This window comes from Magnolia sinica, chromosome 16 (genome assembly GCF_029962835.1).
Source record: "Magnolia sinica isolate HGM2019 chromosome 16, MsV1, whole genome shotgun sequence".
NCBI classification, from domain to species: Eukaryota; Viridiplantae; Streptophyta; class Magnoliopsida; order Magnoliales; family Magnoliaceae; genus Magnolia; species Magnolia sinica.
In genome coordinates, this window is record NC_080588.1 from 2,740,656 (window position 1) to 2,760,140 (window position 19,485).

Sequence of the window (19,485 nt, forward strand, 5' to 3'; positions counted from 1 at the left end):
ACAATTAACTACTTACTTTAAAAGCTCAAATTGATAGAGCATGACGAATCAATCCCTTTACCTCATAGCACAAGTTCCACATCTCATGGGTTAGGATATCAGCCGAACCCCTTCGTGGGCCCCACTTTACATGGGTTCCACTTTACACGAGCTAACCGCTTCCCACGGGTGATGCCCGCCTCACATGGGCCGACCACTCAAAGTATGCCGCTGCATCCCAAAGGCAACCTCACTCGAGCACTGTGTGAAAACGCCCCTGTATTACTTATTATCGGGTGACCAATAGTCTCTGCAACACTTGCATATGAGGAATATATGGGTTGGTTTTTTTTTTTTTAAAAGGTTGCATAAAAGGTTCCTTTTTCACCACAGATGAGAAAGGAACCCCATACCTTTAGATTCTATAAGCTTATATACCCTCACACACACACACACACACACCACAACGGGTACTCAAACTCATGACCTTAGTATTAAAACTCTTGTGAGTCTACACTCTCCATAGGCTAGCAGCCTCTACACCGTTGGTATATGAGGAATTCTGTAAAAAGGTTCTTCTCGCTACAAATGATGCTCACAGGTTGACTCTTATGTTTGGGTGGCCTAAATGATAGTTCTAAAACTTAGTGGGTTGACTTGAGACTCATTCAAGATTTGCCGAGACAGCTCAAAACTCGAACGGGACTTGATCCCTTGCCTAGTTGACAGTTGTTTTTTATTTTTTATTTAAAAAAATAATAATAAAAAAGAAGAAGAAAAGGAAATGATTGGCTAAGTCACTAACCTAGATAATAACAGTTTTTGGGCTCATGCCCTAAAATGCTCTAAAATGAGAGGGAAAAACGAATGGACGGTGTGGATTAAGATCATACATAACAGTGGACCCCATGTATTTTAATGGAAAAAAATATTCGCCTTTGTTCTAGTGCAATAGCTTTTCAAATAAGCTTCATGTCAACATCCGGTCATTGTCAAGAGGCGGCTGCTGGGTGTAAGTACATGGGTAAATAATAATTACCTATTTACATTGCATTTATCATTGAATTTGAAAAACAAACAAACCCTAATACTTTTAAAATACATTGACAAGTTTTTTAAGTCGCATTGTAAAGGCTAGCAGACTACACTGATGCAGGACAATTAACTACTTACTTTAAAAGCTCAAATTGATAGAGCATGACGAATCAATCCCTTTATCTCATAGCACAAGTTCCACATCTCATGGGTTGGGATCTCGGCCGAACCCCTTCGTGGGCCCCACTTTACATGGGTTCCACTTTACACGAGCTAACCGCTTCCCATGGGTGATGCCCGCCTCACATGGGCCGACCACCCAAAGTATGCTGCTGCATCCCAAAGGCAACCTCACTCGAGGCCTGTGTGAAAACGCCCCTATATTACTTATTCTCGGGTGCGGCAACACTTGCATATGAGGAATATATGGGTTGGTTTTTTTTTTTTTTAAGGTTGCATAAAAGGTTCCTTTTTCACCACAGATGAGAAAGGAAACCCATACCTTTAGATTCTATATGCTTATATACCTTTAGATTCTATAAGCTTATCTGGCGGCTGCTGTACTCGAACTCATGACCTTAGTATTGAAACTCTTGTGAGTCTACACTCTCCATAGGCTAGTAGCCTCTACACCGTTGGTATATGAGGAATTCTGTAAAAAAGCTTCTTCTCGCTACAAATGATGCTCACAGGTTGACTCTTATGTTTGGGTGGCCTAAATGATAGTTCTAAAACTTAGTGGGTTGACTTGGGACTCATTCAAGATTTGCCGAGACAGCCCAAAACTCGAACGGGACTTGATCCCTTGCCTAGTTGACAGTTGTTTTTTATTTTTTATTTTTAAAAAAAAATGAAAAAGAAGAAGAAAAGGAAATGATTGGCTAAGTCACTAACGTAGATAATAATAGTTTTGTTAATTAAAAGAAAAAGAAAAGGTAAGAATGACCCGACAGGAATCACAAATGTGACATCACACCAGGTTGGGTGGAAGTGGATTGTATACTGAGAACTCTGTGGGGTCCACTGTAATTTATATATTTCATCCACTCCATCCATCCATTGTATCAGATAATTTTAGATCTTGATCACAAAACCAAAGCATATACAAAGCTCAAGTGGACCACGTCACAGGAAACAGTGTGAATTGAATATCTACCGTTGAAAATTTCTTTGGGGCCACAGAAGTTTTGGATCAAGCTGATTTTGTGTTTTCCTTCCTCCATGTCTGGGTGATCTTCTAAACAAGTCGGATAACAAATAAACATTATTGTAGGCCCTAGCAAGGTTTCAACTATGAAAATCATTATTCCCACTGTTTCCTGTGGTATGGTGCACTTGAGCTTTGGATATACTTCTATTTTGGGCACAACACCTAAAATGAGCCATAAAAACAGATGGACAGTGTGGATACACCACATGCAATTACGGTGGGCCCAACCGAGTTTACATGGTACGATAAAAGCCTACTGAACAATCCAATTTCAGGTTTGAATACTTAATACTAAAGCACAACTAAAAATTGGTACATTTCTTTTTAGGTATTTTTTGTACTTTAGCTTCTACCATAATTTTTATTTTATTCCCGCACTACTTACTCTAAATTTTATTATTTAAATAATAAGTCACGTAAAGAATTTTTATTTTTATATTTTTTGTCTTTGGGTTTACCCTACCTGGCTAGACCTTGGGTCCAGTCGAGATTTCCAGCTATGGTCCATATCTTACCTATTTAAAGGTTGGGCTGAGACAGGTTGAGCTCAGTCAACTCTAAGACTTATTTCATGTTTAATTTAAAATCCGGACCATTTATTGTAGGTTGGTCCAATGACCTCTTAGGTTGACCCCCAACCATTTGCACCTCCCACCTATCCTACACATTCGATCAACGGTTGTCAAGGTTCACGGGGTCCTACCGTCTAGCCGTTGGTACTCCGCATCTTCATGGAGAATTCAATTTCACTGGGTCCATGTCGGAGACACCGGGCTGTCAATGGGTACCTGATGGATCCAACCCATTTCAACATGTCTGGTCTCATTTATTGGAATAGTTAAGAAACTAGGTTTAGTTTGGCTCTCACTTTTTAGACCTAATTAAAAGTCAAGTCCAATCAAAGTTTGTCTATGAGTTGTCGGTTGGGTCGAGTCTCATCAAGATCCAATTAGTTTTAAAATATATATTGATTATTCTAGCAAAAAAAATGCGAGGTTTCATGAGCCACTCCCATATCCACTTATTAAGTGGGCCAAACTTGTACTTTTCCATTTATTAATGGCTGGATATTGTTTTCTATGATGTGTTGATTGTCATAGTGGAGCCCACCTATTGAATGGGTTGGATGTTGCATGCACTTAACAATTTGGAAGTTATTTGCTAGTGAGACCTAATATTCAGGAAGCTTTTATCACAAAGGCTTGTTCGAATGCCTCCCAACCTATTGCAATAAGATTAGTTGGGGCTTTAGCCTTTGCAATAGGTCATCTTTCAATTGTCCAAACCTTTTATATGGCAAATCTCACTTTGTATATTGAAAAGATATCAAATAAAAGCTTTCAATTGGACCATCTTAACCATTTGATAATCGTTTGAACATAAATGATCATCATCAAGGTATTCCGTAACGATAACAATAGCTATAATATTTTAATGATACGGGTTCTAACAACTGTCACGCCCCCCTAATGGCCGTTATGATATCTTTTTGTATGAAAACTTGAGAAGTTTCTATCGGATTTGTCATTGACCATTACGTAGACATTACAGTCTTTACCATCTTTACAATAAGCGTAACGAGCATTTACAGGTCATTTTTTCCCATAACCGTTGATACAATTGCTGCTATTACCTTTACAAAACAGCCATCGCTGTGAATCATGGTCAACAAAACCTCTGTCTCATCACATTGTTGAAATATTCAATCTTGGGTTTTTCCTTTCTAAACAGTTTAGGTCATTGAAAAAAATAAAATAAAATTGGACCAAATATCATAAGCATCATATTGCAATACATCTTTATCATATGCTTTTTGCTTTTATATGCATTCAAAAACACTACTTTGTGTGACCCAACCTTTTAAGTAGTTAGGTTCATTTAACATCTATCTACACAATACAAAATTCAAGCACCCCTTCCAACTCTACTTTTACCCTTTTTGAAATCTTTGCTATTTATAAAAATTAAAACAAAAACAAAAACAAAAAAGAAGAGCGGTTCGGTAAACGAACACACGCCTCAAGCTTAGCTAAACTGCACGTAGCACATGTGCCAATATGGCGTGGACGAACGTGATCAAAGCTTTCCCCCAACGAAACATGATGATTATATCTTCTTCTCGGAAAAAATCAGGCCTATTCACTCATCAGGTGGTCCACTATGAACAAAAAAATTTTAAAAAATAGTGTTTTATAGCTATCCATTTGTTTTGTACATTGTAGCCCTGGGGAAGAGTGAAATGGTCTCAATTTTAGGCCAGAAGATCTAAAAAATGTGTTCCACCTGATGAAAAGCTTTGATCATGCACACACGTGCCATAGTAGCACGCGTGCATGGACATGGGTGGCTAGTGCATGTGCTTACCCAAGAAGAAAATATGTGGAGTATAATAGAGCTAAGCACCCAAAAGAGATAAGGCAAAATAATGACCCCAAAAGAGCTTTTATAAGAAACCACCCAATACCCCGTTTGATTCCTGAGGGCTAATTCCGCAAGCGTGTGGGAGCCTTTCATGTCCAAACATGCAGGCGTACACATATCAATGTCACACGTGTGTGAGATTCTGAGCTTTCCATCAAGTGGGCTACACTATTTAGATCTTTTGGCCTAAAAATCAGTCTATTTCACACCTCAGATGGGCCACAACGTGTTAAAACAAATGAATGACTTAAAAACTTAAAAGAAAACTATCAATTCAACATATTGTGGCCCACCTTGAGAGTGAGATTGCCTTATTATTTAGATAGAAGATCTAAGCATGGTTTAGAACCTTATGGAAAACTCAGATCGCACACACATGTTTTATATTTGTATGTATTATTGTGTGTGGATATGCATAGCTCCACACCGTGTGGAATCAGCAAACCTCTCGATTCTTCAGTGCTTAAATCAAGTACAACACTTTTAGGGATGATATATATGGCTCTTCTTTAACCACTTCAAAAAAAAAAGAAAGAGAAATGCTCACACCAGCAAGTTGTACATCCAACTAGTTGGCATGTGGGGCCCACCATGATGTTTATATAATATCTTGTGCCTGTGTAATAAGGTTGTCCCACCATGAAGATAGGATGCTCAAAAAATCAAGTCATTCAACTATCAAGTGAGGTACAAAAATAGTTGTTGCACACAAGCTTTCAACTTCACTGGACCCCACCAAAAAAAATAAAATTGTTTTAGATAGGCCGTCGAGTTGGGTCGGGCCAGGTTGGGTTGAGTCAATCCTACTTTCGAGAATTAATTAGAAATACACATGAATTGAATCTAAATCAAAACTAAGATCCTTATGAGGAGCATATATAATTAAATAAATGATAAAACTAAACAATCATGTATTCAAGTTATTCATATGTGCCGCCGGAATTGTACTTTATTAACTTTAGTGATCTCCAAACATCCATAGACAATAGTGGGAATTCCAACACCTTTTTAAAAATGAGATTCTAAATTTATACTTTACAAGTCCATTAGGGCGCACCCATTTGTTATTTATTTTTTTATTGGGTAAGCGACGTGGGCATAGACCGTATCTCATGCAGGTATAATGTGTCTGGTATTAAAAACTCCGAGCCATTTCTTCAAACTTGAAGTCCCAAAAACTAATTCTATTGAAATTTTAGGAATGTTGCGAAACTTTTTAGGGCTTGCTTGGATTATCAATTTCATTAGCAATGTATTATAAAATAGTAATCATTATAATTTTATAATTTTTTTAAACATGTAATTTAGCAGTCAAATGTAAATGTAATATCCAAGACGTGTAAAAAATAAAATAAAATTGTAATTATTACAAATTTTCATCGCATTCCAGCAAAAATCTCTCATTTAAACACATACGTTAGTGTATTTTTTTTTTTCTACGAGTATCATCATTAAGATTTTTCCATCCTTATTCCAATATAGGAATTATTGGTCAAACCTATTTTCAATGGATGACGTAATTACTAATGTAATTTACAATTCAAACTAATACAATCAAATATAATTTGTCACATATGGAAAGGAGAAGTCATGAGACATGCATAGGTACAAGCCATTTAAAAATTCCTAAGTAGGATTTTTCTTTCCATATATTCTAGATATATATAAGGGAATGCTCATCTACACATCTATTCTCACCATAATTCATGAGAACTTTTTCAGAACTCATAAGAAATGACATGGGCCTAAAATATGAATCGTCCATGTGTTACAGCACGGCACCTCATGAAACCCCTAAGGTCCAATTTTCAGTCTAATCCAAAACTTTGATAGGCTATAGAAAAAGGAAATAGTTTCCTCCCTTTATTTGGATTATCAAATGTTTATAGAGAAACGACTCTTATCCATCCGCAACAAGCTGATTCTTCCTCTTTTGTTCTTAAGTACTAAATTCAAGAATCATCATTATTTAAGTCTCAATCTAATTAATTAGGGTTAACTACATAAGTCATGTTCTGTCATTTTAATCTATCAACAATCAGACCTTCGATTAACCCTAAATCATTAAATCTTTTGTTACTACTTCCATCCACATGCTTTAGCCACACACATTCTATAACCATAATTTAATGCCGTATACAAATAAGGGACTCGATGGCCACACACGTACCAACATATCAGACACTCAAGTGGGCCACAATGTTAATCTCAACTCCAATTGTGACCGTTGCTAATCTTGTCCTCAATCATGACCATCGCTAACCCGGCCGGGCCGGCCCGATGAGACCCTGGCCCACTGTGCTCAAAATATGCAAAAGGTGGGCTCTTAATTGGACATTTTAAACAAGTAGACATCACTTTCATATTTTAAATCAACATTATCTTATTAGAGCTGTTAATAGTATTATAAGACAGTCATGATTAGCTGCTTTTCTTTTTCTTAAATTTTAAGTGCGCGCACAAACAAAGCTTATCTCTATTTTCATGCCTTGAGGTTGTCTACCACACATGTGGGCTGCACGTGTATCATGATCTGAATCAGGCATCCTTTATTCTCATCCGTTTGTTGGTCTATAACTGAATTTTTCTGTGATCTTAGCCATCTATTAAATGGGCCTTTCCTCTCTTCTTGGAAGTTGCTGCTGATTTTCGAGTTCTAGTGTTCAGTTTTATTGACTAATTAAAGAGCTAGGTTCATCTAAATATTGTGATTTTTATACCATGGCCCACTTGCTATCGGAGATGTGGAATTGACGGTTTAGATTTTAATTACATTGTGGCCACGTGTTAGGAATGACGTGGAGGCACGGAAATTGCTGTCACTCCAGAGGGGCATGGAATTCGCTCCTAACTTTATTTTGTGCAGTTTCTAGAGCCTTCCTGCATGGTGATTTCTAGTAATGTTTATGGTACAATAGATAGAGGGGCGTATACACTCGATCATGGTGTACGGTAGATTATCATCGTATGCGAATTTTAGCGGTGATCAGATGGTGGGGCCCACCAAGCAAGTGCTACGGTTAGTTCAGCTATGGCGCTCAACCCAAGCCTCAACCTGACCTCAAGAGTACCCAGCCTGTAACAAGACTGGACCAAACTCCACCCAACCCCACCCCCAACCCAACCCAACCCAAGCACATGTGATTATTTATAATTGGACCTAACTCAACTCAAGCTTACTCAACCTGGACCCAACACAAGACCTTAATTTATAACCCAACCTAAGCCAACCCAACTCAGGTTGGGTCAATCAAGTTTAGGTTGACCCAAGCCCAAGTTACGGCCCTAAGTCAATTGAGCTAAAGGTAGAGAGTTGTTTCATGTGACAAAGTGTGAGGGTTGATATTCTGGAAATTAAAATTTATATAAATGACTTATCACAATTCAAATGGTTCAAGGTAAAAAAAAAAAAAAAAAAACTATCTTATATACATGGGTATTTCCTTAGGTAAATTTGATGTGGGACTAAACCCACGTTACGAGAGCAAACCAATAATCCCTCGTATGTTTCAAAACCAAAACCTTTCGAGTTAATTTGGAATAGTTATGTGATGGTGCCAGTGTCATCGTAAGCTTGAATTAGAGTAAGCAAGACATATTTACATGAATATGGTGACACCATAGTCTTAAATTTGAATTCTTTTGGTGTAAATCAAAAGTACATGTCATTCACACGACTCTTCATCTACAAGTGATTCTGCAGTTCAGTATTTTTCGGTCATACACCTCCACCTATACACCCATATAGGTGAATTACATCAAGTGTATGTAGCAACTGTATACTCCATCAAATATATGAATATGAGGTCGTTAAGAGTTTTAAAAAACTCATTCTTCTGCGTTGTTGCTCGCATTGCTACCCCGTAGTGTGGACTTATTTACATTAGTGCAATCGTCTACATCGTATCTCGTTATTTACCTGTTAAACATATCTCGTGTGATCTTCACTTGTACAAGTTGGGTTGCTGACTCTGGCATCTCATATATTAGGCTCAGTCTTATTCTCGTCGATGTATCAATGACTAGTTTTTTAAATAGTCCTTTGGTTAAAGGATTTGACAGATTCTTCTCACAGAGTCAATAAATATGACTCTATCACACGATATATTTTTCATTATATTGTGTCTAAGTTTAATATAATATGCCTGCTATTTCCATTATATATTTTACTATTTGTCTTTGCTATAACTGCCTGACAATCACAATGAATAAATACAATCGATACAGGCTTTCGCTACAACAGTACATCAATCAAGAGATTTTTAAGCTACTCAGTTTCTAATTTAGCCTTTTGTAAGGAAATAAATTCAGATTCCATAGTTGACCGAATAATACATATCTACTTGGTATACTTTCAAGAGACTGCTCATCCACCTAATGGCAAGTTTAGCCAGGCGCATTAGAGTGGAGTAGATGGGATGAGATGCCGTTTAAGGTAATCGATGGACTGTCAATGATTGTCCATTGATACCATGGTTTTGCAATACTTTAGGATGGACATGGCTGTATGTTTGGATAGGAGGTGGGATTTGGTGTAGTCCCAGTATTAGATATCATGATGTGTTTAGAACGGACAAAGTACTGGTACTCCCTTGTGGCTGGCATGTTTGTGGCAACAGTCAGCCGATCATGTGAGTGCAAACAATTGTTGTGGGCTGCATAGTGATGTTTTGATGGCATCCATTCCGATAATCATGAAATGATTTTATATTTTGACCATTTAAAAAAATTAGAGCAATAAACGACTTAGATAGGTCAACGAGTAAGAAAAGTTAGGAAGGGATGATCACCGTTGATTCTCTCTGAGCCCTACCCAAGTCTCAAAATAGAATAATTTCTTACTTGTGGAATTATCTGTAGTAGATGTTTCATATCATTGGATTTGATGAGATATAAACAACATGGTGGGTCCTCTTTGAGAATCAAGGGCAAGCATCCATTCTCACCTCTCTTTTTTTGGTGTGGCTCATATAATTCATGGATTGATCTGATTTTCAATTACTAGCTAAAAGAGGGAGGATTTGACTGATGGACAAAGTATATTTTATCCAAAAATGACAGTGGGTCTCGAAAAAACCATTTGCACGACACCCTAGTGTGGTGAAACCATTTGCACCGGTTAATTTTCCAAGAAAGAGATACATTAACAAGACAACAACTCTCACTCAAGGGATGGGCGATATCTCCAGGTGGGATTGCCCGAATCTGTCGAGCCGCCATCTCCGTTTAGGAGGGCGCCTAGGATGATGTGCAACGACTGTCCCAAATGCTACATGAGACGGGATAGTTGATTATAGCCTTTCTATTACCACCTAATCCCATCCACTGCATTGGGCCAAACACGCCCTAAGTAAAGACATCCGCCAATGAATTTTTGTTTCCTCTAAATCAATTATCTAAGTAGCATCATTGTATCCTTCTAATACAACAGGATAACTGGTATAATGTAAACAAAAAGTCACACGGTCTTTTAAGTATGTCAAAATTCTAGACAAAGTATTCCAATATTCTTTTTAGGGTAATATGTATATTTACTTAGTATTTTTATTGCAAAAGTTATATCTAATTTAGTAAAAATTATCAAATACATAATATTATCAATTATTATGAAATATTCCAATTGATAGAAGTAAAGAGAAGACACAAATATCAACTTATCAAAAAATTTTATAACCCCCAGAAAGTCACCGTCTCCTTTGGTGTGGTCCATCTAAGATTTGGATTGCCTTATTTTTAGGCTCAAGCTATAAAATGAGCCGACAAAATGAATGAGCGGCGCGGATAAAACACATACATGATGATGGCGTGGATAAAACACATACATGATGATAGTGCCCACGTAGCTTTTCCACACCAAACTGCACCGACCTCCGCTAACGGAGGGGTCATCCAGGAACCGACCTCAAAACCAATACGAAGACACACCGAGGTGGGGCCCATACAGCAAGTGATCCCTCTAACAGGTGGTGGCGGCGGTGGCGGTGGGCCGACCGTCTGATGCCCATCGACTCATCATCTGACGGTGATCTTTATCTTCTGTACACCATTATCTGGTGTATGCACTATCAGATAAGGGATGCAAGTTGGAACGGTTGACTTTTTTCGCTTTCGTGTCCCGTACGCGGATTTAGTGGTGTTGCCCCCACCACTCCTTGATATGGTGTAGTGATGTGTTGGGAGCTGTGGGGCCCATCTTGATGTATATATTCTATATCCACTCCGTCCATCCGTTTTTTCAGTTTATTTTACGACATGATCCCAAAAATGAAGAATATAGGAAGCTCAAATGGGAGACACCACAGGAAACAGTGGTGATAATCGCACTCACCGTTGAAACTTTCCTAGGGCCCACCGTAATGTTTCTATTCCATCCGACCTGTTGATAACGTTACACAGATCTGGATGAAGGGAAAACACGTATATCAGATTGATCCAAGATTTCGTGACCCCCAAGAAGTTTTTAATGGTGGGCATTCAATTTCCACTATTTCTTATGGTGTGGTCCACTTGAGATTTTCATATGCTTCATAATTTGAATTCATACCCTAAAATGACCTAAAAATTTGATGGACGGCATGGATATAAACACATACATCAAGGTGAGCCCCACAGTGCTCAACAGATCACTACACCACCACATAATCCGCGTCCCACAAGAACATAAACACCCTCGCATCCAACGACATCGTTTTCTTATTTTTGGAATGTATACGGAATGGGTGTTATGATTTAGGGCCAGCTTTGTTCAAAATTACCAAAACGCCACTAGATGCTACAAAAGGCTTATGTCATCCGGCGTTGCACCCGTCCTTTTTCTCTTAAATATTTGAAATGAGAAATTTACTACTGTACGACCCATTTATAGCACATTTACCCGTTGAAGCTCCCCTCATTTTACCTTACCAGAATAAGCCCCAGCTGTACGGATGACTTGCCCAAGATCGAAAATGCCCCTGCTTTTTTCCTTCAAGCGGATCGGCATGTGCTCTACGGCGAGCGCTGACGCTTCTCGAAAGTTGCACGAACGGTTCAAAAGAAATCAAAGTTACATGGCCCCATAGTTATGTATTTATTATATCCACAACGTTCATCCATATTTCGAGATCATTTCGGAGCATTATCATTTAAAAAAAAAATTTTATATCCAAAGATCAACTGGACCACACCACAAAGAGCAGCAGAAAATTGATTTTCAGTGTTGAAACTTTTGTAGGGCCCACCATAACATTTATTTTCCATCCAATCTATTTGTAAGGTCACAAAGACTTGGATGAAGAGGAAAATCAAATTTCATAACAATCCAAAACTTTCATGACCCCTAAAAGGATTTCAACGGTAGATGATAAAAGCAGAATGGTAAAGTCATTTGCTATGGTTAGACTTATCGCTACGGATTATAATCGTAGTCATAGAACTCTATCTGGAGTAGGCTTGCCGAACTAGAGGCCCCCGCACCAGTTGTTGGCCTGTCCGGTGGGGCCACGCCCATCAGGCGGCCCTATGGCTACGGATTATAACTGCATCCATAAATGGACTACCATGACGATAGTCGGCGCATTTTTTTTATGTATTTTTTTTACATGGAGAACTTTATTCTACCTATAATTTTCTCTAACACATATTTATATAAATATGTATATGTAAGCATATAAAAAAAATTTCTCTTTTTTTTTTTCATTTTTTTCTTTATTCATTTAACAAGAATATCTTCTAAATTGAAATTAGTTACTTGATGTACCCTATATGATTTTGGGGTAAGAGAAGCTACTTTAACCAACCAACCTGGTTATTTTCCAAGATTCCATCAGGTTGATGGTCGAAAATCCATTTCATTCACTTAACGATCAATTTCATTTATTTCATTTACTTCGTGATCAATTCTATGCATTTCACGGTCAATCCCGACGATTCCGTTTTGATTCACGGTCATTTCCATGCATTTCACGATCAATTCCCTTCACTTCACGGTCATTTCCATGCATTTCACGGTCATTTTCCTACACTTCACAGTCATTTCCATGCATTTCACGGTCAATCCCAGCGATTCCGTTTTGATTCACGGTCATTTTCATGCATTTCACGGTCAATTCCCTTCACTTCACGGTCATTTCCACGCATTTCACGGTCCATTCGCTTCACTTCAAGGTCATTTTCATGTATTTCACTGTCATTCCTGGCGATTCCGTGTTGATTCACGGTCATTTCCAAGTATTTCACGGTCAATTCCCTTCACTTCACAGTCATTTCCACACATTTCACGGTCAATTCGCTTCACTTCACGGTCATTTCCATGCATTTCACGGTCATTCCCGACGATTCCGTGTTGATTTACGGTGATTTCCACGCATTTCACAATCAATTCCCTTCACTTCACGGTCATTTCCACGCATTTCACGGTCAATTCACTTCACTTCACGGTCATTTCCATGCATTTCACGGTCATTCCCGGCGATTCCGTGTTGATTCATGGTCATTTTCACGCATGTCACGGTCAATTCCCTTCACTTCATGGTCATTTCCACGCATTTCACGGTCAATTCGCTTCACTTCACAGTCATTTCCATGCATTTCAAGGTCATTCCCGGGCGATTCCATGTTGATTCACGGTGATTTCCACGCACTTCACAGTCAATTTCCTTCACTTCACGGTCATTTCCACGCATTTCACAATCAATTCGCTTCACTTCACGGTCATTTCCACGCATTTCACTGTGAATCAACATGGAATCACCCGAGAATGACCTTGAAATGCATGGAAATGACCGTGAAGTGAAGCGAATTGACCATGAATCAAAACGGAATCGCTGGGATTGACCGTGATATCCATGGAATTGATCACAGAGCAAATGAAATTAATCACTAAGTGAATGAAATGGATTTTCGACCATCGACCTGATGGAATCTTGGAAAATAATCAGGTTAGTTGGTTAAAGTAGCTTCTCCTACCCCAAAATCATATAGGGTACATCAAGTAACTAACTTTAGTTTAGAAGATATTCTTGTTAAATGAATAAAGAAAGAAATTAAAAAAGAGAAAAAAAAAATTATATGCTTATATATACATATTTATATAAATATGTGTTAGAGAAAATTATAGGTAGAATAAAATTCTCCATGTAAAAAAAAAATGCACAGACTATTGTCACGGTAGTCCGTTTATGGCTACAGTAGGCGTGATCCTGTCGGACAGGCCAGCAACTGACGCGAGGGCCACTAGCTCGGCAAGTCCACCCTGGATAGACTCTTATGGCAATAGATTAGCGTATCTATTGCTACGGTTATAATCCGTAGCCATAGGTATAATCGTAGGAAAAGACTTCATCATTCTACTTTGAACATCTACCATTAAAACCCTTTTAAAGGTTACGGAAGTTTTGGATCATTATGAAATTAGCTGTTCCTCTTCATCCATGTCTTTGTGACCTTATGAATAGATTGGATAGAAAATCAATGTTATGGTGGGCTCTACAAAAGTTTCAACGGTGAAAATCAATTTTCTGCTGCTCTTTGTGGTGTGGTCTAGTTGATCTTTGGATATGATTTTTTTTATTTTTTTTTTGATAATGCTCCGAAATGATCTCGAAATATTGATGAACGTTGTGGATATAATAAATACATTACTGTGGGGCCCATGTAACTTTGATATCTTTTGAGCCGTTCGTACAACTCGGAGCTCGAGGAGCGTAAGCGCTCGTCTTCGAGCACAGGCGATCCGCAAAAGCAGGGGCATTTTCGACCTTTGGCAAGTCGTCCGTCCAGGTGGGGCTTACTCTGGTAAGGTAAAATGAGGTGGGCCCCAACGGGTAAATGGGCCATAAATGGGTCGTACAGTGGTAAATTTCTCTATTTGAAATGGTATTCCCGTGCAAGTGAGACACGTGCATCAGATCTGGACCTTTCATCTGGTCGACCTTATCGTATATGATCATATCCAAAAAAAATGGATATCAAGTATAATGATTATAAATACCTATCGGAAGGGGTTTTATTGGTTGAATTTAAGCCATTGGATACATTCGTTTTTATCCGTCCATATTCAGTTACCAAAATTCATCCAATGCGAGTGTACGTTCTAGATGATACCGATACGTAAGTGAAAAGAAGAGTTGGAGATTGAATATTTATTTATTGTATTTTTTTTCCATTTTTACTATTTACACCCCTTTTTTGATGCATGCACCCATTTTTCACTTTGGGTACAAAAAATTGTACTTTTTAGTACCATTTTACAACCAAAATTAGAAAGGGTAGGATGCATTCTTCAAAAACATGAGAGTGAATTTTTATATATATACATACATGGAGCCCAAATGGGGAATGGGTACACGTGTGATCATCGTAGACCATTGGATAGGATGGTTTGGCCGCAGATCACACTTGGCCCAAAATTTGCCTTGAGAGACTGATCACAGCCGTTCAAATAAGGGCCTGAAAATGGACGGTAGGACCATCATTGGATAGGATGGTTTAGCCGCCCGATTACGCTTGGCCCAAAATTTGCCATGAGAGAATGATCACAGCCGTTCAAATAAGGACCTGAAAATGGACGGTAGGACCATCATTGAATAGGATGGTTTGGCCGCATATCACACGTGGCCCAAAATTTGCCATGAGAGAATGATCACAGCCGTTCAAATAAGGGCCTGAAAATGGACGGTAAGACCATTTTTCCTGTCCTTAATTGAATGGCTGTGATTCTCCAATCTCAATGAATTTTGGGTGATGTGCAATGGTCCATTCGTGAGTAGATCTGGTCCACCTCATATACACTAAAAAACCGTATATATGTATTTCTAACCGTACGTATAAATACAGTATTTCTAACATCCATCATCACCCATGCATGCATGGGTCTTCCTCATACATACCATCTTCCAAAACATCACATTTTCATCCCTTCCAATGGAGAAAATGAGGCTGAATTGCAAATGGTATACCTACACGAAAATGGCGTATCTCATGCCGTCGTTCACCATAAGATAATTCACGTCATATCCACCATCTCCACCGTTGATTGCGTGGGCCGAGACACACCCAAGTAGTGTGAGGGGTGCCCGGAGGATCCGATAGAATGTCTCACGGGTCCGGTCCCGACCCGGCAGATCGGGTCCATCGATGAAGGTGCTCTCATCCACGACGCGCCTCTTCGTAAGCTTGAGGATGTTTTGCCTTATGGCAGCCAACAGATGCCACATCTTCTCTGGAATTTGCCTTATGACGATACACCGTGGTTGCGTGTATGTGAGTTGGGTGGGAGAAGGGAAGGAGCTGTGGTGTTTTGGAGTGTTGAGAAGCAGTGATGAAAGGTTGTGGTGCTTTTATAGGCCCATTTCATTAACTTTCTTAGGTGGGGCCCATTCAAAGCACCTTGCCTACAAAGTGCTCTCAAAATGCACAAGGTTGGATGGATTTTTAAAGTGTTTGTATTTAGACAGAGAGAGAGAGAGGGAGGATAGCTTAAAATAGCCTGCCCACCTGTGGTAAACACCACATATTTTGTGTATATCTAGCTATACACCATGAAACTCGGTGTATACCTAATTCCATCCATTAGGCAAATGATGGGGCTGGGAGTTTGTATGCTAGTTTAGTGTTTTTTGTGCAGGTGGGGCCCATGGATTCGTTATCTGAACCGTTCATGTTATGGGACTCACCTTGGATGAAACATGTGTGAAAGATCTTATCCTAGCAATAGAATTATTTTTGTTTGTGAAACTTGTCTTAAAGGCGATGTATTTTCTTTTTTAAAGAGTTTTTGGATAGGAAGATTTCAAAACATGGATATGGAAGAGTAAAACTCTCGTGTACCTGTGGAGGTAGTTATGGGAAATGAGTTAATGTGAATGAAATCCATCCCATGCATCAGGCAGATCACAGCTTGTTTGGTTATGATACCAAAAATAACATTGATTCAACACTTAGGTGGGCCACCCCATACTTAAAAACCTCTAAATTCACATGGCATAGCCCATTTGAATTTTTTTACTATTGCGACTTTTAGGTGGCCCTAATGGTTTGGCCTTCCTAGGCTCTGGAGGTGGGCCACCCCATACTTAAAAACCTCTAAATTCACATGGCATGGCCCATTTGAATTTTTTTTTTTTATTACTGTGACTTTTAGGTGGCCATAATGGTTTGGTCTTCCTAAGCTATGGAGGTATGTGTCTCATCCCAACTTTTTATTTATCGCATGGCTTAAATAAGTTAGCATCCCATCCCAACTTTTTATTTACCATGTGGCCTAAGTTTTAGATGGCTATAATGTTTGGATTCCAAGGTAAACATGATATAACATAACAATGGATGGGGCGCAGAGCTCAGTGCAGAGCAATGAAAATATTGAGGGATCATTTTGCACCATGGATTCGGGGCTTGGGAGAATTTCAAATCCCTTGGCATGTTTGGCACTATAAAGTAATTGGGCCTTTCAAACTGAGGGCTTTCAAATCTCCTAGGGTTTGAAATCTAAGGTCATAGCTTGGATTACATCTCCTTTTGAGAGATACATACGTGTCACTAAACTATTAATCTATCGTCCACATGGCCCACTGATGATATCGCAAAACAATTAGATTATCAATTGTATCACTATAATTACTTTAATATGATGATTAGTGCCATTCAAATATTGTCCATGTAAATCATCGGTTAAAAAATCGTTGGTTAGTCACCCAAATGTGATATATTATACTTGTTGTCCATCCGAGACTTAGAATTTCCTCATTTTTGGGCAAAGTATCTATTTCAACGGGCTTATTACAACCATTGTCTCAAACATTATATATGTACACTAATTAGAGATATTAAAGTTGATTTAGTAATTAAATTCAAACCCCTGTAAATATATTATGCATAACTATTTTTTGATTACAGGTGATTCTAAATTCGGAGTGCCAAACACAACAGGAAGATTTCAAATCCATGGGGTTCTGATGTAGAGTGGGTCACAGACAATTTCATGCTCAAGATGGAACAGAGGAGGCCCGATCAGAGGTGAAAGTGATCCGGACTGTCAGAACCTTAAAACAAACATATCTCGCAAACTGGAATGAGTTATTTGACGTATCATATATGATTTTTAGGTAGGAGAAGCTACTTTATCCACCCAAGCCGCCATGTCGGGCTGCACCACCAAATTTGTGAAATCCCATCAGATCAACGGTCGAAAATTCATTTTATTTCCATTTTTACTATTTATAATAAGTTTTAGTTCGATCATAACTTTTGATCCATTGAGTTTTACGAGTTGTGCCCAACATGATAAGGGCTTAGAAAAATTAGGGGAATAATGTGGTTAAGCCAAATTGGACACTTACTATTTTTGGCCAAAAACCATGAAGTCTAGTGGAAATCATGTTCGTCTATAAATAGTAAGTTTACTATTTGTAGTAAGTCACAATTTTAAAGAGTTTGAGTTGGAGTTTGATTCTGAAACTTCTTCCTAGGTTTGTATTACTATTTAAAGGATTGTAAATTTAAATTTATCATCAATTAATTTATTTTCGATTTTATTAAAAAAAAATCTATTTTCTCTCTCCTCGTGAATTTGAGGAATCTCTATGTAGGGCTGTTCACCAACCGAGCTAGCTCGAAAAACTCGCTCGACTCGGCTCGAGTTAGCTCGGATTGACTCAGCTTGAATGGCCGATTCAGGCCGAGTCAAGCTAATTATTTGAAGCTCGAGTTGAGTTCAAGTCGAGTTCGACCAGGCGGCATTTCAACTCAACTCGACTCGGCTTGATTAATAAATATATTAAATATTATATATTATATATATTATATTAATATAAGTTTTAAGTTTCAACTTAAAAAATAAAAAAATAAAAGAAGAAGAAGAAGAAGAAAACAAACCCTAGAGTCTCTACCTGACCGCACCCACTCTCTTTCCCTTTCCCTTTCTTCTCTTTCTCTACCCGTTGTCAGCCGCACGCCCGCCTGGACCACCACTACCAGTTTTCATTTCAGCTCCACAATAGTATGATTTCAATCTCTTGAGATCTACTTCTTGGGTGAGAAACCCAAGAAATCCGAGATAGGTTTTTCTCGAATTTGTTAGAGCTTCAAGGAAATCCAATGATCTAATTGGCTAGAGTTCTTTACTTGGATTTCTGATCTATGTTCTGCTTTGTTTCTTTTTTAGTACTTGGATTTCTGCTAGTGGGAGAAGATTAAGAACATATTGGTTCTTACAGGTTTCCTTATTTGATTAAAAGCTTTGTTTGATTTTTTCATCAAGTTTTGCTTTGATTCTCCTAAGATTTTTGAATTTGTATCAATGGAGGAGGATCAAGAACATAATCCATTACTCTCAAGCTCGAGCTCGACTCGAAGTAAACTCGACTTGACTCGAACCACTAGCTCAACTCGAACTCGACTTGACAGTTTTGGCAAACAAGCCAAGCTTCAATATTCAACTTGAGGCCGAGCTCAAACTCGAGTACAGCATGGACAAGCTGAGCCGAGCTTAGCCCACCTCGACTCGACTTGGCTCGATGCCCACCTCTATCTCTATGAGGAGTTCAGGGAAGCTTTGTGGATTCGAAGTAATTATCCCCCAAAGAAGATGGTGCTCAACCTCATTACATCCATCCATTCGTCAGGTTCTAAATCTACACTCCCAAACATGGCTTGAGGTAAATGGTCAATGCATATTGCTTGTTTTGCATGATTGACTTCTTTGGAAATGTTGAATAGTTGGCCAAAAATTCAACTATGGACAGCTAAGGTGTTTCTCATCATCATGAAAATGCATATGCATATGCATTATCATTATTATTATTATTATTATTTTGAAAGAAATTCAATCATTCATTGGCTGAGAAATGTAAAAATGATATTAG

At 38.5% G+C, this 19,485-nt stretch overlaps 1 protein-coding gene across 1 annotated transcript in view; it reads left to right on the top strand.

Moving 5' to 3' along the window:
• LOC131229137 (uncharacterized) overlaps positions 1-17,672 on the top strand; it is a 39,253-nt gene extending 21,581 nt beyond the window's left edge. Inside the window, exon 4 of the mRNA XM_058225019.1 lies at positions 17,519-17,672. Coding sequence (XP_058081002.1) covers positions 17,519-17,583 — 65 coding nt within the window. The 3' untranslated portion in view covers positions 17,584-17,672. The remainder of the gene's footprint in view (positions 1-17,518) is intronic.
• The last annotated feature ends 1,813 nt before the right edge of the window (positions 17,673-19,485 follow it).